This window comes from Sphaeramia orbicularis, chromosome 22, assembly GCF_902148855.1.
Source record: "Sphaeramia orbicularis chromosome 22, fSphaOr1.1, whole genome shotgun sequence".
NCBI lineage: Eukaryota > Metazoa > Chordata > Actinopteri > Kurtiformes > Apogonidae > Sphaeramia > Sphaeramia orbicularis.
Window position 1 is genome coordinate 25975742 of NC_043978.1, and position 22009 is coordinate 25997750.

General features: G+C 37.2%; 1 protein-coding gene across 3 annotated transcripts in view; it reads right to left on the bottom strand.

Annotated features, from left to right (window-relative positions):
• rcan3 (regulator of calcineurin 3) overlaps nt 1-22009 on the bottom strand; it is a 113055-nt gene that overhangs the window by 65046 nt on the left and 26000 nt on the right. The window contains exon 1 of one of the 3 annotated variants that reach the window (XM_030126412.1): nt 200-475. The exons of the other annotated variants lie outside the window; for them this stretch is intronic. Coding sequence (XP_029982272.1) covers nt 200-286 — 87 coding nt within the window. The 5' untranslated portion in view covers nt 287-475. Of the gene's footprint in view, nt 1-199; nt 476-22009 lie in introns of those variants that run through there. 3 annotated transcript variants of the gene reach the window in all.

The window sequence follows — 22009 nt, forward strand, 5'->3', positions numbered from 1 at the left end:
TCTGAGACGGCTGCATTCAACGTCACCACAGACATGCATCTATAGGCTGGATCCGAGCATGCTCAAGCAAAACTGCTGCAACAAACTACAAGGACACCAAAAAAAAAAAAAAAAAAAAATTCTGAATGACAGGGCGCAGCGTGCGTCTTTTTTTTTTTTTTTTTTTTTTTTTTTTTTTATAATAGGGGTCACACTGTACCTGCATTTTGTCTGATGTAAACACCTCGATGTCTACTTCGCAGGCGATGATGGTCACCATCTCCAGTTTCATATTTATCGATGGCATTCCCCTTTTCGTGGTAATGAAGTCAAAAAATGAAGTAAAAGTGTGCGTCTCGTGCAGAATGGCAGTGAGTGGGAGTGGGTCTTCCTCCACTAACTTGGATCCGGTGGAAGGTGATGGCTTTTCCGCTCCCAGTTGTTGGACTCCTCACTGCACTGACGCGCTGCTCAGTGATGCTGCAGCACAACACCACTGCCTCTGCCTCTCTCTCTCTCTCTCTCTCTCTCTCTCTCTCTGTGCCTCGCGCTCTCTCTCCCCCTGGCTCCTCATTGACGTCATTACCATCTTCACGTTCGTCGTGTTTTACGCCACTACTGAACCCGACGAGCCGTGCATGGGGCCACTGCAGAACTCACGGTCCGGTTTATTCCGCTTTTGCTTATATTTTCTGTATGTTACATATTCACCGCAAAAGCATTAGAATAAAAATAAATAAATAAATGTGTCACAGATCGTTACTAAGTGCCAGACTGCAGAAAACACGACTGAAACAACACAAAACATTTTATTTATTTATTTATTTTTTTACATGTGGTGCCTTCAGAACCCAGGTTTACTGCATCAGTCCTGCAATAACACTGTGATGCTCATTCTATGTTTCATTTAAGAGGATAAAACACAGGCTGCATTTGCATATATCAAGATTCCAGGATTTAATGGATACAAATTAGATGTACTACTTCTACATTTTCTACACTTCTTAGTCAATGGTTATTGTATATTATGAAAAAACAAGCAGCTGATCTTATAAAATATTAAAAATCCAAAGAGAAAAACTGTTTGATCGTTGAATCTATTGAAAAGTCTTTGACTACAAGTGAAGAAAATGCACATACTATTAAAAATATCTTCACAGTTCTGCTTAAATGTATGTAAATGTATGACTTTCTTCACCACCAGTTTGAATCTCCTCCCTCACAGTGAACAATTTCAAAGTGTACTCCACCATTAATGCTCCATTTGTTTACAAACAAAGCCAGTAAGTCATTGTTGGCCATTTTCGGAAATTTGTCGTGACGTACATTGTGGGAAACGGAGCTCCACACATAGGGATGGGAATCGATAAGGATTTAACGATTCCGATTCCATTATCGATTTTGCTTATTGATCCGACTCCTTATCGATTCTCTTATCGATTCTTATTGGGTGAGGGAATAAAAGAGTACAAACGGGTGTGTTTGCATTTACTATCTTTTTTAATTCCAACTCTGCACAGAACATATAACATATACAGTATGTACAAATAATGACAGATGATGCTGGGCCCAGTTTGGGGGGGGGGGGGGGGCACCTTACAGTAAAAGTGAAACTTAAGATGCTTTACTAATTCCTCTATGTCTCCTGTTGTTGTGCACCTCATTTCCTTCCTTTCCCTACCCTCAGAAACTTTTACTTGAGGAGGCAGGATGTTTGTTTCTCGCACCGGAACCGGCCTGGTGTTCGCTCTGCCACGAGATTCACAAGCATCACTACGTAGCATATCAAATACATGACATTCCTGTAAATGAATCACCTGCTGTGGACAAATGTTTGAGCAGATTGGAGGGATTTCCCCCTTTTGACGAAATAGAAGCTTTGCAAGTGTTACAAGTGGACCTGGTGTTGTCTTTTTGGACTGTTTCTGCCTCAACACCATGTTGGCTACATTGTGACCAAAACAATGCAGCATGCGCGTGATGTCATCGCACATGCGCAACGAGGGTGGAATCGATAAGCAGAATCGTTAAGCAGGCAGGCAAACGATTCCAAGGAATCGAGCTACTGGAAACCAGTTCTCAAAAAGAACTGGTTCTCGATTCCCATCCCTACCCACGCAGCCACATTATGGCCGCAGTGGTAACAAACACGGAAATGGCTTCATTGCCTTTTGCTACTGGAGCTGCTGGAGCTCCGTTTCCCACAAAGCATGTCACGACAAATTACTGAAAATGCCCGAGTGACCTACCGGCTTGAAATTATTCACCGTGAGGGAAGAGATTCAGGTGCGCAATCATAGAAAGACTTACGGATTCATGATACTTAGGCTATGAGTTGGGTTTTACAGATTTGATGAAAAATTGGTGACAAAAGTCATACGCAGCTTTAATAACCCTCTCTCCATTGGATTGTTAAGACACTAACATCATATCATTGTCATTATGGAAATAGTACAGCATCTACATTAAATAAAAAGTAGGTTTGGTGATATGGTGATTTTTATGAATAGGATAGAACTGCCATTTAAACTGATTTCATGATATATGCGCAACTGCATATTACAACCACTGACAGTGGAAAATACTGGTCTCTTTTGTGTTAAAGGGGTCATATTTTGCTAAACCCACTTTTATTAGTCTTTGGTTCATTTATTGGTGTATTTGGACCCTAATAGTTCATAAAGTTTGAATTTGAACCCTCTAAGTGCTGCAAAACTATCTTTATATTCATTTTGGCAAAAATCGAGTGGATTTCTACAACCTGTTTTAATTCCTGCTTAATTTGTTACATCTATAACTAATGATGTCACAAAATTTGCCCATATAAGGTCAAGACTTCCCACGAACATTTCTCCGAGTACGACATAATTGTTTCTCAGCAGCAGCAGTTGTAGTAAAAACTGAAAATATGTCCAAACTTTGAGCTACCAAAATTTACCTAAAATGTTCAGTTGTTGGTTGAACGGGACAGAGCAGCACAGCCAACAACCTGGAGGGGGTGGGAAATGAAATGGCTCATTTGCATTTAAAGGGCCAGCACTCAAAACGACCTTTCTGGTGTCATTACTCAGAAATAGGGTTGAAGATGGACCTGTGGAGTTGAATTAATGAAGAATTCAGACCCAAGCATAGCATTTACAGTTTATGTAGACCACAGGAAAATGTTTTAAAATAATTCAGTTTAAAAAAGCAAATTATCACTCCTTTCAAGCTGTAATTAGTAGACATTTACACACTGTCTTACTGTTCTCATTTGTTACCTTAAAGCCTCCATTTTAAACCAATGTTAGTTTTACTGTTTTGTCTTGTTATGTCCTGTTATGTCATAATCTTTACTGTTATCATGATATAAAGCTACATGTGACATCACAGACTATTTTGGCATTATCACCCACAACCTTGTTAAGTGTGTTGCTTTGTAAAACCCGCTAGCTGATTCTGCGTCACTGACATCCACATCACTGGCACATTCAAAAATAAGATGCCAACCAAAGGCATACTGCATATTTTCCTGCTAAGGCATAATTGCATAACCATGGCTGTCAGCTGCATGCTCTGGAGTTGACATGGTCTGTAGCTTCACTGGCTTCACTGACAGACTCTGCGGCTGTACGATGGTCATACTGATTAGAGCAAAGCCAAAGTTGTTGCTGCTCACAGACAGAAAACAGGATATTAATAGACAATAACCTGTGTATTAGAATGAGCAGAGTGATAAACAGCTCTTTTTCAGAGCAGGCGATTCATTGATCCTTTTTAAGACTTATAAACTAAGTGAGCTGGACTTTACTTTTTAATGCTTGCCTTGATGATTGGAGATTAACTGTACCGTCGCTCTTTATCGCTCACAATAAAGCAGCTGATGAAGCTGGCTGCAACACTGCTGCCACAGCTCCTTTTCTCTTAATTACAATGACACTGTGCAAGTTTCCACTTCAGCTGAAGGCCGGTCATTTAAAAAAATTCCCACAGACATTATGTCATTGCATAATATCCTATCAAAGCGTGTCTTCTTTCCATCACTCAGATCACCTCTCTCTCTCCCCCTCCTCCCATCGTTTCATAATAATAATTGCCAAGCCGACTGAGACAGCTAAGTCCCCTATAAGCCATTAATATTAAGGCCTTAGGCGCTGAAGGCTATTTGTGTCTGTGTGTGTCAGGCATTGTCCATGGGACGCATCAAGCAGACGGAGAACATGACTGAGATATGTGAGGATGACTGTGACGTTCCAGCACCAGACAGCATCAGTCAGTCTTTCAGTCTGGAACAATCCAGCTCGAAATGCCACAAACAGCACATATTAGACACTGTAGCATGTTAGCATAAGCCTGAACAGCACTGTCGACTATGTGCTGCTGTCAGCTGCTTCGTCTGCTCAGAGCACAGGCAGAAAGGAACAAAGTATAATCGCTTCATTAGTCTACTTAAGTAGCGTATTTATTTTTCTGTCAACTTCATACTTTTGCTCCCAACATTTTCAGAGAAAAACACTTTTTACCCTGTACCTTCTTAAAACAGGCCTGCTACATTCATTTTATACATTTGAAAGGAAATGTTAATTATTTTTTATACTGCATCACTGCACCATCTCTGCATCAAGACTGATTTCAAGCTACATGGATAGAACAAAAACACATAAAAAAGACAATCCCTTCATCTATAAAGAGCTGAAGACCCACTTTTTCTACTTGTGTCTCTTTTTTCTGAAGTAATTTTTTGAATCCCATTTGTAGTATATCTTCATTTACACATTTGTCCATTCAACCCTTTCATGCATAGTGGTCACTACAGTGGACAGCTATTCAAAGCTGTTATTTTATATATTCATGGATTTTATTGTTTTAGTTCCATATCAGCCAATAAAGTGGACGTACCATTGCTGTAACTTTGCTATTCTTGATAAACCTCATCTGCAGTAACATGTTTGAGTGTAAGTCAATTCCTTGTTATTGTTATTAGACTGTAATTAACTTTCTTTTTTTAAACAAAAAGTTTTGGTTTTTTTTACATATTATCTCCATAAAGTGAGTAATAACTAATATTAGACTATGTTAAAATGGGACAAAACATCAGATTAGCAGCATTAAAAAAATGTATTTCATAGTTTTCACACAGAATATTAGTAAATACATGTTTGTTTGCTTCAAAAATTTAACTCATGGTGTTCAACTGAGTGGATATTTTTACAATTCCATGAAAAATTCAATCAGTGTGTGTGTGTGTGTTTTTTTTCATGCCTAAAGAGGAATAAAAACACTCAGGAAAAAATCTTGATTAAGGTTTTCATAATTCATGCATGAAAGGGTTAAAGGTGATTTTTCAAGTAAGAAAGCTGCAGTTTGTGGTAAATTTGTGAACTATCTGACTGTGAATATACATAAATAAAAAGACTAACCATCGTCATTCTAACTGTCTCTCTTCATGATCTGTACAGAGTCACTGAATATATCTCCGCAGCTTCAGATTTGTATTGATTTTTGCCTCTTTGAATACTTCTTACCTTGATAAAATGTGCTAAGGCAGCTAAGGTCATTCTTATGTTTGTAGCGCATACCATGAGAGATACAGTCCATGGAGCTATTTAACACAGAACTAGATATTTCCTTACAATCACTGCCACAAACCATGACTTTTTTTGGGTTGTAAAAATTCTCATTTGATTGTACAAACATTATATTTTATAATTTTTATGGAGTTAGGTCTCATGTGGTACATTTACGCATATACAACATAATATATGACGCAAAAAAGATGATAACCAGTTAAAACATGTAACAAGATTAAACAGATGAGAAGGGGAAACTGGACTGCAGAGATTTTTTATACATTATAGATGAGGTTTTTATAATGAAATATACCATATAAGTCTATATAATATATGAAGTGAGGTTAAGTTTGCTTTGCACTGTAACAGCCAGAGGGAATATCCTGACTTCCATGGTTTCTGTCTGTACATGAGTAAATAATGTGCCGCCTCTTCCTCTTTATGTGATTTATACTTTCCAATCACAGCAGTACAGAAGTTATTACTAGACAGCATCAGATATTAATCCAAAATCAGCACCACCACTCATTAATCACAAGTTCCAAATGATAGAAGAGTCAGTCTGTGTTGCCTTTTCTCTCAAATCAACTGTGTTTTCTAAAATCAAATGTAGTCTTAGCTTGCCACAGGTTATGATGATTTATTTATGCTCCGTTGGCAAAATTCTCTTTCTTATTTCTCTTTTTCATTTCTAAAGCGGAGGGTCAGCAAAAGAGAGTAAGGGTCTCGCTTAAGAAAACTTCAGCAGATGTTTGCAGACACACGGATTCAGACGTAGATCTTGTTAAAACGCCGGTAATTTTCATGAAAGTTAAAAAAGCCTTGTTTCTGAGAATTGAGGCTTGTTTTTTTTTTTTTGTTTTCTTTTCTCCATAAAAATAACCTTGTGACGCATGTTTTCCATTAGAAAAGTAATAGATAATGTAAGATAAGATATTCCAGCTAACACTGACCTAGATTTAACCGGTAACAAACTCAAATAAAAGGAAGCGGAGGAGTAAATCTTTCATAACTGTATCTTCATTGATTGTAATAAGCAACATTTGCTTAAAATTTGAGATGAGTATTTATCTCTTATTTAGCTCAAAATGAAAGAAAATATAAATACCTAGCAAAGCCTGACGTATTTTTAACACAAGATGTGGCTTTCTTTCTGTTTTTGCAGTGTACCCATACCAACCCTAATGTAGTCTGACATAATTCTAGTCTTGTCTGTGATGTATGTTCTGTGAAGTAGAAGATACAAATCATAACACATATCCTGTGATGTAGAACATGTATCGTAGCACATCTAGCATGATGCTCTATGATGCATAGTCTAGACGGATACATTCAGCTGTTTTCGCCTTAAGCCGTCACTGTACAGATCATAGGATGTAGACATGAATGTTGTGGAGTATCGAAGCGCTGTGTAGATGCGCCTCTCTGATCCTTTTGTCACTGCTGATAAGTAGGATGGATCGTCGTGGATGATGAAGCACTTTTCCTCCTCTCTGGCCTCATTCTGCAGCTCTACTCCTCCTCCACCTCCTCCTACTTCATTCACAATTTTCTATATTGGACCTTAAAGAAGGCACACCCTGAACAAGACTCTATGTAGGAAAACATACATCGGTTTGAAGAAGATTCAAGACAAAAACCTAAAACTGCGAGAAACAATACTTGATTCTCCCAGGCTTTTGCTACACTGGTTTATAATCATATTAGGTGTGCAACCATATGATATTATATGGATGAAACAAACACATGAAAATGGCTGGAGGAATACGCATAGAGGGAAGGGAGCTCCTGCCGTTTCCGATCGTGTCTGTTCCAGCTGCCGCTGTAAGGTGGCTGCACGAGCCTTTGCTTCCCACAATGCATGTCGTGACAAAATTCCGAAAATGCCCGAGTTACCTTACGGCTCGGTTTGTAAACAAATGGTATGTTTATGATGGATGGCAATTCAAAATTGTGCACCGTAATGCAAGAGATTCAGGTGAGTAATCACAGAAAGACTTACAGATTCATGATACTGAGGCTATGACTGAGGTTTTACAGATTTGATGAAAAATTGGTCACAAAAGTCTCCCGCACTTTTAAGATACTGGGTTATGCAATTCCTGAAACATGTTTGGTGATGTATTTCGGACGTATTATTGTAACAATGTATCAAAAATCATAGATATTTGTTTAAAATACTATTAGCAGCCTGTAAAAAGACTATTACCAAAAAATGGTGCATATTAGAACTACCTACAACTAACGACTGGATACAAATTGTGAATGGAATATTTGAGATGAAGATTGTGACCAACAGATTGAAGACTCAAGAAGAACAGTGTCATGATAAATGGAAGAAATAGACAATTAGCATTTCAACATCACATTACTAAAACCAATTGTTAGTCACAAAGGTTTTTTGTGGTCAATGTATCCCAGATGTTTGTATCATGTTTGTATTGTCCAGAAATCAAACAATAAAAATAAAGTAACAAAAAAGAAAATAGGTGACCTTGACCTACTTTGTCAAGGTCAAATGGCCTTGTGCAGTTATAATATCTGAGTATTTTCAAATATAAATATGTTTGTAATAAATTTTACACAAAGACAATATAATCTAAATTATAGGGCAGTAACTTTCAACAGAATCTTACACTTTATTTGGCTGAGGGGTTATACTTCCTCTCATTTCTTTTTGAATGTGCAAACGAAGGCATATATATATATATATATATATATATATATATATATATATATATATATATATATATGTGTGTGTGTGTGTGTGTGTGTGTGTATGTGTTTTGTTTTTTGTTTTCTTGTTTTTTGTTTTCTTCTTCTTTCTTCAATTTTGCTTCCCCAGCTTGTACACACACACACACACACACACACACACACACACACACACATACACACACACACACACATATATATGTATATATATATATATATATATATGTATATATGTGTGTGTGTGTGTGTGTGTATGTGTTTTGTTTTTTGTTTTCTTCTTCTTTCTTCAATTTTGCTTCCCCACCTTGTACACACACACACACACACACACACACACACATATATATGTATATATATATATATATATATATATATATATATATATATATATATATATATATATATATATACACATATATATGTGTGTGTGTGTGTGTGTGTTTTGTTTTTTTGTTTTCTTCCATGATGTCTTACTACCTGTTTTATTTCTAAGGACTAAGTAAGATTACTTTGTCTTGTTGCATATTCGAAATAAAGTAAACTAAAAAAAGGGGGGGGGCGTATTAAAAGTGTGCAGCATGTTATGTTTATATAAGGGGATATTAACTGGCCACTCATACATAGCAGGTGACAGTAATGCACCTTAACTTCAATCATCAGAAGGTGGTATAGACTACCCCCTAGGCCCTAACAACATCTAAAGGAGGTTCTTTTTGGTGAGTACCACAGTTTATCTCATGGTTTTGTAGTTCTGCTGTAGACATTAAAATGAAGACAAAATGTCATGAAGAACCAGAACAGATGGATGTCAGAATATTCTGTTTTGTCGTCCATCTGGAACCACTCAATCACATAACAGATGAATTATCAGTTTGTAAAAAAAAATACTGAATGGTCTCCAGAATGTTAACCCTTTAGGAAACATAAGTGACAGACAGCTTTTTGAAATGTTGATTCAAAAATTGAATATTTTTGGAAAAAACAAAACAAAACTCAGGCACCTACAGGGTTGAAATGAGTTTGTGTTTCTTCCAACACTCCCTTGTGGCTCACAGGTTAACACACAGTAGTGTTGTCTCACTATACCAGTGGTTCCCAACCTTTTTTGGCTCGTGACCCCATTTTAACATCACAAATTTCTGTCAACCCTAGACATTCAAAATGGAGACTTTTTTTTTTTGCTAAAATGTATTTGTTTTTGATCATGTGATAGTTTGCTATACTATATTGCAAATAAACATTCATTTTAGACGACATTTAGTCTATATAATGTATATTATTCTGGACGGAGGCAGTAAAGCCAGGTGTAGATTACTGCACAAAGGGAGACTTTGATTTTCCTTGGTCAGGATATGTACAGTCAGTCCAGCTTGGATTTACAAGGAGGACAACTAATACTGAACAAACAAGAACTCAAACTATGAATTATGAAAGAGCTGCAGCATCTGAAACTGACCACAATGAACATTTGACAGATAAACAGAACCTCAGTGCTTCAGTTTCAGACTCACAGTTTGTCATGTCTTTTATGGATTGGGATTGTCTCTCTCAACTCACCATATATTTTTTTATTAGTAAGCTTTTTTGTTTTGTTTTGTTTTGTTTTTAAATACAAATTTCAGGTGACCCCATTTGAATTTCAGGCGACCCCACGTGGGGTCCCGACCCCAAGGTTGAAAAACACTGCACTAGCCAGACTGTCATCGTCCTTCCTTTCACTATGTACAAGAGCATAAAATAATAACAACAACCTCTGAGCTGCAACTGCACCTGAAAATGGCAAGTTTTGATATATGCTATTTTGTTTTGTAGGGATTTAGTAATTTTAATTACACAAAGGCCTCCCTCATGAGCATTTTCCACTCATTTCTTGACACTATTTTACAAATACACTGTTGTTGCATCCATTTCTCAGCGACCAAATGATCCACAAAACTTTACCCCTACTCCAGAACGACTGTGGAGGATGCCACGCCCATATACAGCACAAACACAGTGTTGAAAAAATGAGGAGAAAGATGTTAGTTGTGGCTGTGCTACATCAGTAGTTCCTTTGGCTATTTAGCACTAACATATTCTAAGTAGCTAAAGGCACCACTCCAACATAAAACAGTAACTTGTAGCAAGTCTGGTGAAAACAGTCGGGAGTAATCACTGTCTGTAAATGATTTAACCTCCTAAGACCCAGGAAATGTCAGCAAAGTACAAGATTTTTTTGTTTTTTATTAAATAAGTGCCTATACTGGAAACATCATGATGCAACAGTTTTTTCAGATGCAGTTTTTAAAATTTTTACGGAACGTCCTTTGTGGTGAACAGTTTTCTTTTTTTTTGTATAAAGTTGTGAAACTCTTGTCCACAAATGTGGACAGAAAACCCATAGCTGGGTCTTAGGAGGTTAAATTTAAAATAAAGTTGTCCTCTGATGAGGGGTGGTGGTGGAGGGCCAAAAAAAAAAGAAAAAAAAAAAAGTTTGGTGAAAACACATTATGTTGTAATGAAAATATTAAAGATACTTTTGCTCTGGAAGCAAAGTGACCAACAGATGGACAGATGGACATAGTGATGTGATATAACATGCATTAAATTCTGAAAGGATAACTAGGAGAGGAAGAAGTCTGTTTGGCACTACTGCAGAAAAACTGCAGAACAACATGATGGACTTTTAATCCCAATCTGCTTTTTCCTGTAGATACAAGTGTTTTTGTCACAACTGTCACGACTTTGGCAAACAATTGAAATTTTAACCAAACCAAAAATATATCAGTATCATAGGCGGCCATTCAATTATTTTTTTTAATCATCACTGCTTTTGTATATTTTTCATTATTTTGCAAATGATGTCTCAGTATGTTCCGGCTGATTGAATATAACCAAAACACTGAGATCCTCTAGTGTGAGCACGTCATATGCATACTGAATATTATCATAAGGACAGGCTGCTTTAACCACACATAAATGAGTAGTGATGCACTGAAAATAATTCACATGATTTTCCTCCAAAATGCAAATGCAAATGAACACCTCAAATGAAATGGAATTTTTTGGCATGTACTCCATTTCTTCATGTGCACGTGAAGCAAAATGAAAAAACATGCAGTATAAATGATTGGAGGGCAGAAACATGTCGCGGTGTCTCTAAAATGCATGATGCACTCTTTAAGAGATGAGAAAGGAGCAGGCAGCGCTGCTCAGAGGCTGAGTCGCTGTGCCTCAGACTCACTGACGAGTACAATTTGTATTCTGAAGTGGAGCTCTGCAGAGCGGCAGGAGGAGGCAAATCAGGGCAGTGGATCATCATGGTGGGCTCATACACGCATGCTCATAATACACACATGTACTGTATGGTACAAACAATGCAATTTATAAATAGCAACTATGCATAGTAAAGACCCACTGTGTCATGCTACAGTATTTGTGCATTCAAAGTGAAGCTCATGAGCACAGATAAGATCCTTTGATGATAATTTTTTTTACATAAACCAAAAAAAGAAATGCATTAAAATCTGCACCGTATGTGAGGATCTGCATATTTGACAACAGAAGAATGGGAGCAGTGACAGTGTAAACATCTCTACTGCAGATGGACTTGCAGCCACACTCTCCTCATGATTACACCCGCATGTAAACACACACACACACACACACACACACACACACATGGATGCGTGCATGCTTCCTAGCTTCACTGCCAACCTCTTGTTACACCAGGCTACCTCAGTTGGCTCTGGCGAACCAACCTCTGGTGCCAGCGCCAATGCAGCTGCTGTAATCTAGGCCAAGCTATTTATAAAGCAAGCAGCCAAGTACAGGCACAGGGAGCCAGGGGGAGACAGAGGGATGGGAGGATAAAAGAGTGTCTACAGGGCAGAGAGACAGATCTACAGAGTGTAGGTGAGAAAGAGCGGGGGAGAACAGAGGAGCTGGGAGAGGCAGGCTGATGTAGAGGGAGTAAAAGTAGTGTCAGGGTGAGTGAAAATAGAAACAGAGATGCAGACATAGAGAGAAAGGGGGGGGGGGGGGGGGGGGGGGGGACAGAGAAGTCCTGTCAGGTGCAGAGGACAGCATGAATACCTGAGGACGAGCGCTATAAATGACAAACACTACGAGGCTCCATCAGCGCTCCTTCAAAGGCTGATTTATCTGCAGACGAGCTGACAGAATGAAATGTGAGGGAGAGAATGTGACTGCTGCAGCATTTGGATGTAAAAAAAAAAAAAAAAAAAAAAACTTGATAGCTCCAGATTTACATGCCTTTTGGCACTGAAGCTTTAATTATTAGTGCTACAACTCCCAAATCCCTAAGTCTAACTCTCAAATCGTGTCTCCCATTTAACAATACAGAGATGGGTCTCCAGGGAAATCTGAACATGGACACAAAATGGAAGTCCAACCATGATACGCTGTTATAAAGGTATGTTAAAGCACACTGGAAAAATACGTCATGTACAAAGTAGTGTCTAAGTATCAGCTGCACAAAACACTGCATCAGAATCAGAGGGCATTTGTGGGGCCGTTTGTTTTTGTTGGAACCATCCTGATGAGGTCAGTTAGCTGTGTTTTGAGTGTTCATCTCCTAATAAATAATAAATAAATAAATTTATTTATTTAACGCATGAAGAGCTGGAGCTAGAGGAGGTGTCTGGGGAGAGGGAAGTCTGGGCATCCCTGCTTAGACTGTTACTCCCCTGACCCAGCCCCGGATAAAGCAGAAGAAAATGGATGATGGAACCCATGAAGACCCAGACATCCACCATCAACCAAAACCACCTACTGATGTAAAATATTAAATACCTGTTGATCCACTAATCCTATCAATACATGTAAATAACACTGGTCTACAATTTTTTAGAAATGATTTGCTTCAGAGATTAAATGTGCTAAATGTTACATATTTTAATAAGATTAATTGGAAAATAAATGACAAAAGTGCCGGTTTGCTGATGTTTTCAAAGTGTATGATTAAGTGTTATTACACATATATATTGGTTTATGTACATTTATATAACAGTTTTATAAATCTTCCACTAAATAGAACCTGTAAAGTGAATGTATTCTAATGTGCAGACAGTGTTTTGAAGTAGATCTTGTAGCTCTGAGAAAAATATTCCTTTTGAGTCAAACCCATTCTCTCGTTAATTCTTGAATTTCACATTTTGACCCAAGGCTGTATCTTGGAAAGTTCAGCCAACCAGCATTTTTTACTTGATTTTTCTTTATCAGTGACTCTAATGTGGTAAAATTTCATTACTTTTATTCTAGAAGCATTTTCCTTGCAGACCAGTGTAATTATTGTAAAATGCAGTTTGTTATGTTTTCACGGTAATCAGATATGACCCATTTGGATGTTCAGAGGCTCCGTAGTGAACGTGGAAACACCGTCATCTTCTACAACATTGATTCACCAGTTGGATCAAGGACAGTGGATGGACGCACTTGTTTTTATGCTCAGTTGTTGATATCTCTGCAAAAAAAGTCACTTTTTTGTTCAGTTTTCTGTGTAGGGGATATAATAACCCTCAACTTTAATATAAGTTTTTATGAACATCTACTCAATCAGTTAACCCTTTCATGCACGAATTATGAAAACCTTAATTACAATTTTTTCCTGAGTGTTTTTATTCCTCTTTAGGCATGAAAAAAAACCCAATGTGATTAAAAATTTTCTTCTGAAAAATAGATAATAATTAAAAAAAATAACAATAATAATTTAAAAAAAATTTAAAAATACATAAAAAATAATAATGAAAAAAAATTCTTATGAACCTATTTTTCATGAAGTTGCAAAAATGTCCACTCAGCTGGACACCACACGTTTAATTTTTGACACACAGAAATATGTATTTACTGATAAATTGTGTGAAAACTATGGGGAGGGCTTGTGATTCTGGGGCTTTATGCTCAGGAGAGATCTACATAATGTTACCAATTCATGCCAGAAAAGATATGTAGTGTCTTAAAACTTTAATAAAGATATGTGTAAAAAACAACAACAACGAAAAGAACAACAAAATCCATGAATATACAAGAGAACAGCTGTAGAATAGCTGTCCACTGTAGTGACCAGTGTGCATGAAAGGGTTAATTAAATATAGGAAAATACCTGACGTTCACTGAAAAAAATGGAAAATACAGAGGATGACATTATAACAAATGGCGATAAATCACTTAAGAAAAGTTAAATAGAGAAAAACTAATTTTTTAGACTACCACCCTGGGTCTTTACAGGTCAGTGAATATGCCTTTAAATTATAGATTTGAAAGTTTTCAGTGACTTTCTTCCTGCAGGTCCATTAAGACAAACAGTCATTTGCTGTTTTTTTGTGTCTGTCAGGAACAAAATTACTTAAATACTCAGAGCAATAGCCTATAACTGAGTTTTTTTTTTTTTTTGTTTGTTTGTTTTAATATATAGGATTCAATAAATTCAACAACTTTAAATAAAAGATAAGACTGTAATGGTGGTACAAAACATACTCCAATCAGGCTTAATTAACACACAACTCATAATGACTTAAAGTACTTAATGCAGGATGTATCATGAATCCCTGTTGCTCACTATTAAATAATTGAGTCACTGGTGCTTTATGTAATTAATTGACAAAAAGATCTCCATGAATCCACATGTAATTAAATGCAATCAAATGGATGGTTTCAGTTGTGCCAAACTTTATTAGCCTCCACAGACAAGAAAGGACAGCTCATGAATCCATCTGTAATGAGCGGGACATTGGTGCGTCTTAGGAATAAACTACGCTGGTTCATGTTCATAAGGTGACCAGTTTGATCCTGTTTCTACAAGAACAGGTTCTGCTTTTAGACAAAGAGCAAATACATCCATCTGAAAATTACATTTGAAATTTGTTTAATGTGGTCACATAGATACTTGTATGTGAAGCAAATGTGAACTAACATTCCTCAGCTAATAATCACATGACGTTATAGTAGATTTGATTATACAGTCGCAGAAAAAATAATTAGACCACCCCTTGTTTTCCTCAATTTTTTTCTTCATTTTAATGCCTGGTAAAACTAAAGGTACATTTGTTTGGACAAATATAGTGATAAGAACAAAAAAAGCTCATAAGAGTTTAATTTCAGAGCTGATATCTATCCATTTTCCATGTTTTCTTGATAATAACCAAAATCACTTCAGTTCTTATATCAATATCTATGGCATTGTACTGACAAAAACAGCGCTTTTAGGCATTCCATGTTTTCTTTTCTGTCTGTTTTAGTCACATGATACACACAGGAGTTAGTACTTGATTGCATAACCATTGTTTTTGATGACTTTTGATGGTCTAATAATTTTTTCTGCAACTGTATGTTAATGGTGAACAACAGAAAGTCATGATACCTCCTACATTAATTCATGCATTCACTATAGCTCTGTTAGCTTAGCTCTGTTTTAAGACTGAAAAAAGCCACAGTAAAATAACAAATCACTTACGATTTCTGTATATTTTGTGTTGTCGATAGCTGTATGAAAGGTTTCTTTGGAATCATCCATACAAGGTCAGAACTGTCACAGTTTAGTCTGAACTGTAGATCAACAAACTACAACTTGCAACGATAATAACATCACATAATAACTGCATACCTTCAGACACCTCATAATTAGACTTGAACGTAAAGAAGAAATGCTGTGATTTCTTTATCAAACTCCATTCTTTTCATTTAGATCTGTGTCCAGTGAAAACAACAACAGTGCAGCTAGTTTTTATCACTTTGTCACTTTCTTCGACTCTAAAAGTTTTTTGTCAGTTCTTGTCACCATCTCGTCACTTTCTGACGCTTTTGTCAGAGGCCCTGTAGCGTTAATGACTCACTACTCCCTCAAGTGGTCACATAAATCTGACAGTCAGTTAGCGTAAATACATCACTCCATATCTCTACAATCCAACACACTGGCATATTTGGCATAGAGTTGCTAGTTTGATGGGTTGAGTTGCTGCAAGAAAGCCATCGCTGAGACTTCAGAATAAGAAAAAGAGGCTTGCCTGGACCATGAAACACCGCCAGTGGACTACTGAAGACTGGAAGAAGAGGTTATGGACTGATCAAACCTGCAACTGGAAGTCTTCTCTTCACAGTTGAAATGGAGACTTGCTTACTACAACCACTATTGAGCTGTGCTTGAAGCTCTTGTCCTGTGAGGCGCCTATCACACAAGCTGTTGACTCTCAGAAACTAGTCTTCTGTTGTGGCTTTGGCTCTGTCAGACCTCTTCCTGTCAGCATTTCCCCCAGTTTCTGAGTGCCTTTGGATGGTGAAGAAAACTGGACTTACTGACACCTTGACTTTCTTGCAATTTCTCTGTAGGACAGACCTACATTTTTAAGTGTTATGATGGTCTGTCTCTCTTCTATCGTTAATTGCCTTTTCCTCTTTTCAATTTTTATAGTAACACACTACTTTCTGCAGTACAATTCTGTTCAAATAATGCTCACAACAATATGGTACCACAGTGTGTTCCAACACTACTTTTATGCAGACAGAGGGGGTGGGAAGGAATTCACAAACGTTGGGACACCTCTAGTAACTGGTAGCACCAACTTTTGAGGCTTGCTGCAGAACTGCTTTAAGTTGTTAACCCATTTCTTGTTCGCCTTTTTGTATAATTCTGAAATGTACATTATTTTTCAGTTTTGTTTAACCTCACCTTTTTTTTTTTTTTCTTACCTCTGGCAGTTCACTGCTTACCTTTGTACCATTTCAAGCTGTTTATTGGACTTGAACTGCTTGAATTTCATAACAAAACTGGAAAAATTGGGGTGTTCTAAAACTTTTGACCTGTAGTGTAGGGGTAAGAAAACTATCACAACCTGTCTGTTATTTCAATTGGTTGGTTGCCCCTCCCCTGAGGATGAAATTAATTGAGCAGAAGTAGGGATGTAAAAACCAGAGGGGGGGTTGATTTTCCCCCATCCCCCCCAACAAATCGCACCCTGTCAGTATTAACGTTGGTGCCTGCAGCCTGGGCCGCTGTTAAAAGGGAGGAGAACATGACAAATTCATGGAACCCAGCATTCTCGGGGGGCCCATACAGCAGTGGAGTGGGCCCAGAGAGTTTCACTTTCACTTTGCACTACTCCGAAAATCACAGACCGCTACCCCCACCCCTGACAATCATGGACCACAATCCTCCGAACATCTACAACTAGGGGTGTAAGAAAATATCAGTTCTGCAATATATCGTGATATTTCATTTCAGAATACTGTATCGATATTAAAAAGTACTGTATCAATATTTTTAGGTATTTATTCAAATGCAGATATTGTAGAGGTTCATTTTTGTTTCTTTGTTTTTCTTTTTTGTTTATATTTTATTTATTATTGTTTAACACTCTTTTATTAAATAATGTTAGTTCCTTTGTTGGGATTGCACAAAAATAATGTTATGATGTTAGTTCTGAACTAATAGAATATGAACATTTGAACAGGATCTTAAACTGTAACGTCTGCAAAACATAATTTAAGTTTAGCATTAGTTAGTATAGCATTAGATCCCGTTGGGATCAAATAAAAATGTGTTTAGTATTTGTGCATATTTCTGGTGTAATTCAATTTTTCAAGGAAATAGTCATTAAAGAGAAAAGAAACAAACAAAAAATTGCCTTTTTAACAGTATCATGATATACCGTAATATATCGTATCGTGATCCTAGTATTGTGATTTGTATCGTATCACCAGATTCTTGCCAGTACACACCCCTATCTACAACCCCACGGGTCACATACTAGTTAAACATAAAATTCCAATAAGTGAACCAAAAAACATGTGAACTTTGTGCAGTAGTTACTATTCTATTTAGTTTAATTAACAAAAATTGCTGCAAAACATGTTCACACCGGATACTAACAGATAAAACACCCAAATACTTTTCTTGTGTTTTACATGCAGAGCGCATTTAGGAAGTGCTCCTCAAACAGTGTCCAAACATGGGAGCTGACAGTGTAGTATGTTTTTGGTTCACAGCCCACATCTGGTGGGCCACCAGCATCTGTTCAATGTTTTAACCCGGTCCAGCAGCTTAGGAGCTGCAGAGCTGATCTGCCACGGCTGTGTGAGCGAGGCAGAGGCAGAGGGAGAGGAGGGGGATGGAGGGGGAATCACAGAGCGACACGTGCCGATGCTACCACTGATTGCTTCGCTTTAAAATCAGGTCAAATCTTTGGATGACTAAGGCGGACTCTCCGACCTGTATACAGGCATCGCTGCAGTTAAAATACCAGACACAACAAAAGTGGGAGAGAAAAAAAAAAAAAAAAAAAAGCGGGCGAGGAAGAACCCGAGGCGGTGTGAGATCCACACAAGTGTTCAGCTTAGAAGACGACACAGCTCTCTGAGAAGAGGGTGCCATTTTCTGAGGCAAATAAACAAAGACCGAGGAAAAAAAAAAAAAACGACAGACTTCACCAGAGGATAGAGAGAGTTCTCGATTCTTTCACTTCAAACAGATCTAATTTAATGCCATGGGTTCCTCAAGGCAATAGCGATGTGCACAAATGATAAACTGGTGCAAACTTTAAAGAATGAGGCCGGCCCATAAGAACACTTGATGTTAAGGAAAATGGGGTTATGGTACAGTTTCCAGATCTGTTTTAGTAAACCAAAACCCACCAGACTGACAGATGCTCAGACTGAACAAATCACATAGATCCTCAGATATCATTAATCTGAGCACAGACCGTCAATAAGCAACATGACAGACAGCGGCAGACAGGGAGGGATGTAAATAGAGACAGACTTTACTGACAGAAAAGCTCTCATGGGGAAAATGAACAGAAGAAAGAACTGAAATAAACACAAACCAAAGTAAAACAAATTGAATCGAGGGGAGTGACCTACATGATTGTTTTTCTTCTTTTATTTTTTTCCCCAGCAACGCAATAATGCAGAGAAACAACTGCCAAGAGAAAAATCAGTAAAAGCAAGTTGTCTTTAGTCTTTTACTGAAAATGACAAGCGTCAGAAATTGATTTGGATGCCAGTCTCCATACCTCTCTCCTAATAAATAACTCTGAGACGTGGCCTCAGGAGGGAACATGCTTTGCAGACTGAGGCGCCACAACACATTCAAGGTCGATTTAGACGCAACAAACAATTTCAGACATCCAAGTGCATTTTTCTTTGAATTTGTGACACCCTGCATCCACATTTGAGGACATTACATTTTGGGTGTGCTGAATAAATTTCACTAAGGCATCAGATCATGCATGGTTAAGGGTGTGCCTGCTTTAAGTGACAGGTGTGTGGGCGCACTCTGTGTCTGATGTGCGAACTTTGATTCACAGCTATCTGAGCCTGTGAGTCAGACTGTCAAAACTTCTGTTTTTTTATTGCTCGAACACAGCTTTGGTTGTGAGATTACGCTAACAAGACCATAGGATGGTTCTGTCATGTTATTGGTACTTAATTAGCTATAGAACTTTGTCCTTTAGCGTAACTTAACGTTAGCATCCATCTTAGACTATATGGACCATTAGCCTGCTTGCTAATTAGGCCCGCTGGTGCTAATTAGCGTGTTTGTACATTGCATAAGGTTGGCAGTAGAGTTACATAACGCAATCCCATTTATCATACGGAAAAATTACTTTAAATTGGCAGTAGTTGCTTTTCCACTGCCTCTCAAACTGCGCAAATATAACTTGCACATAAAAATTTACCAAATGGAAAAACGACAATTTCACCAAAAGTCTCATTTTTTGATTAAAAGATTTTGCGCTGGCAAGAGGTAAATGGCAAATGGTATACCACGCAAAACTCCAATGGAAAGACCGTTTTTCGCAACTACAGTCAGGTGAATTAAAAAAACGGATGTTGACGTACATTACAACAAGCAAAGAAGAAGAAGAAACATGTCGCGGTATGTGTGGACACACCAGGAAACCCGATCATTTTTTTAATTTAGTACGAGATAGAGGGGTAATATATAATAATAATGAATATATCTGTAAATCAACACCACATTTACGTTTGTTACCATGTTTATGGAATGACTTCTTGTGTCATCTCACAATAATAAACAAATCCTCACATTTGTGATTTCATGGAAAAACCAACATTACGCACCTCTGTTTTTTCAACATTTAGTAAATATCAGTAAAATTTTGCGCAGATGTCCAATGGAAAAGCGACAAGTGATAGCCAGTGTTTTTGTTTTCAGTGAGTTAACATTACCTTAGTCAGTTTCATACCTCACTCTTCTGAAGCTCTTTTTCCATTTCGGTGTTTCGTTTGTCTGTTATCTCCATGCTACATGAGTTTCCTTCAGGACCAGTTTGAAAAATGAAGATACTTACCTTAATTCTGTCTGCACCCTTCACCAAGGAACTGATAAAAATGTGGCTGGCAGCACACTACGCCTAAAGTGCTAATGCTAACGGCTAATCGCTAATATCAATGACTGTGTATTAACCTTTAACTAGGGGTGAGCAATATGGCAAAAATATCATATCACGATTTTTAAAAAAATAAAATCACAACCTCAATTTTATCAAAATTCTTTACTTTGATCTTTGAGACTAATTTGCAAGTTTCTGAACAGTGCAACTAAACATGTAAAACATAGCTCCAAAAGGAAAAAAACAAAACAGACAGTTTAGCTTAAACAACCTTCCAGAACATTTTTAATTTAATTTAATTTAAATTTAAATAGTTTGTGCAATTTTCCCAACATGCACCAAGAACATAACCATACTAAAATGTAAACAACAACACTCTGATTAAGCGCACTCTTGCAACATAAAAACTAAACTGCACTTGGTTTTTGAGGTAGCTTTCAATAAACAATGCCCCCTTAACCCTTGTATGGTGTTTGGTTCTGTGGGACCCATTTTCATTTTTTATTAAAAGAAAAATTTTAAGTAATTTTTTTTTCCTGATTTTTTTCTTCTCATATCTTGATTATATTACATTTTATTAATAAAAAACAAACTAAACACGAGAAGTACTTTAATTCATAAATGTGATCTAGCAAAGGCAAATATTAAACATATATGCTTTTATGTTGCTTGTAATTGGGATGAAGTAAACATCTGTTGAGTATTTTAACATAAAATTGTTTGATTATGTTGAATTAAAAACCCACAGATGCAGCAGGTCCACCACATCCATGAACACTAGCTGAATAACACAAATCTGAACACCACACAAGGGTTAAACAAATGTCCTGCCCCCTCAAATTAAAGTTTCCAAAGGTAGGGAAAAGGAAAATGAACTGCACAACAGCGGGAAACTTAAGTTTTACGTTTCACTTTCACTTTGTACGGTCGAATGGTGTGCGCATCATACTCATTGTGGGGTACATACGGCACAGAATGCACCCCCCCACCTCCGCTTTGTTGGATCGATACGTGTTGTAATTATCCAAATTACGTCCAAAAATAACGAAGCGAGACTCTTGATTTAAAAATACGCATTCATTTTTACTGCGTGCGGCAACTTGAAAACACATACAACTTTTCACAACTCATACATACATCTACTTCCATGAAAATTTCCTATACTTCTTGGGTAATGCTAAGCCTCATGGGAAACTTAGTTATCGTAATCTTAGCATTTACTATTACTTATTTTAACAACTTTTAACATAAATCACAAATGAAATATACTGTATATTTTAACTCTGAAATAAATTAACATGAAATTGCATATGTATCATGAAATTATAATAAATCCAAACACAAATTACTTGTACTTTATCTTTCCCAAATAAAGTCACAACCATACGCTCTAATCCCTCACGATCTAATATTACA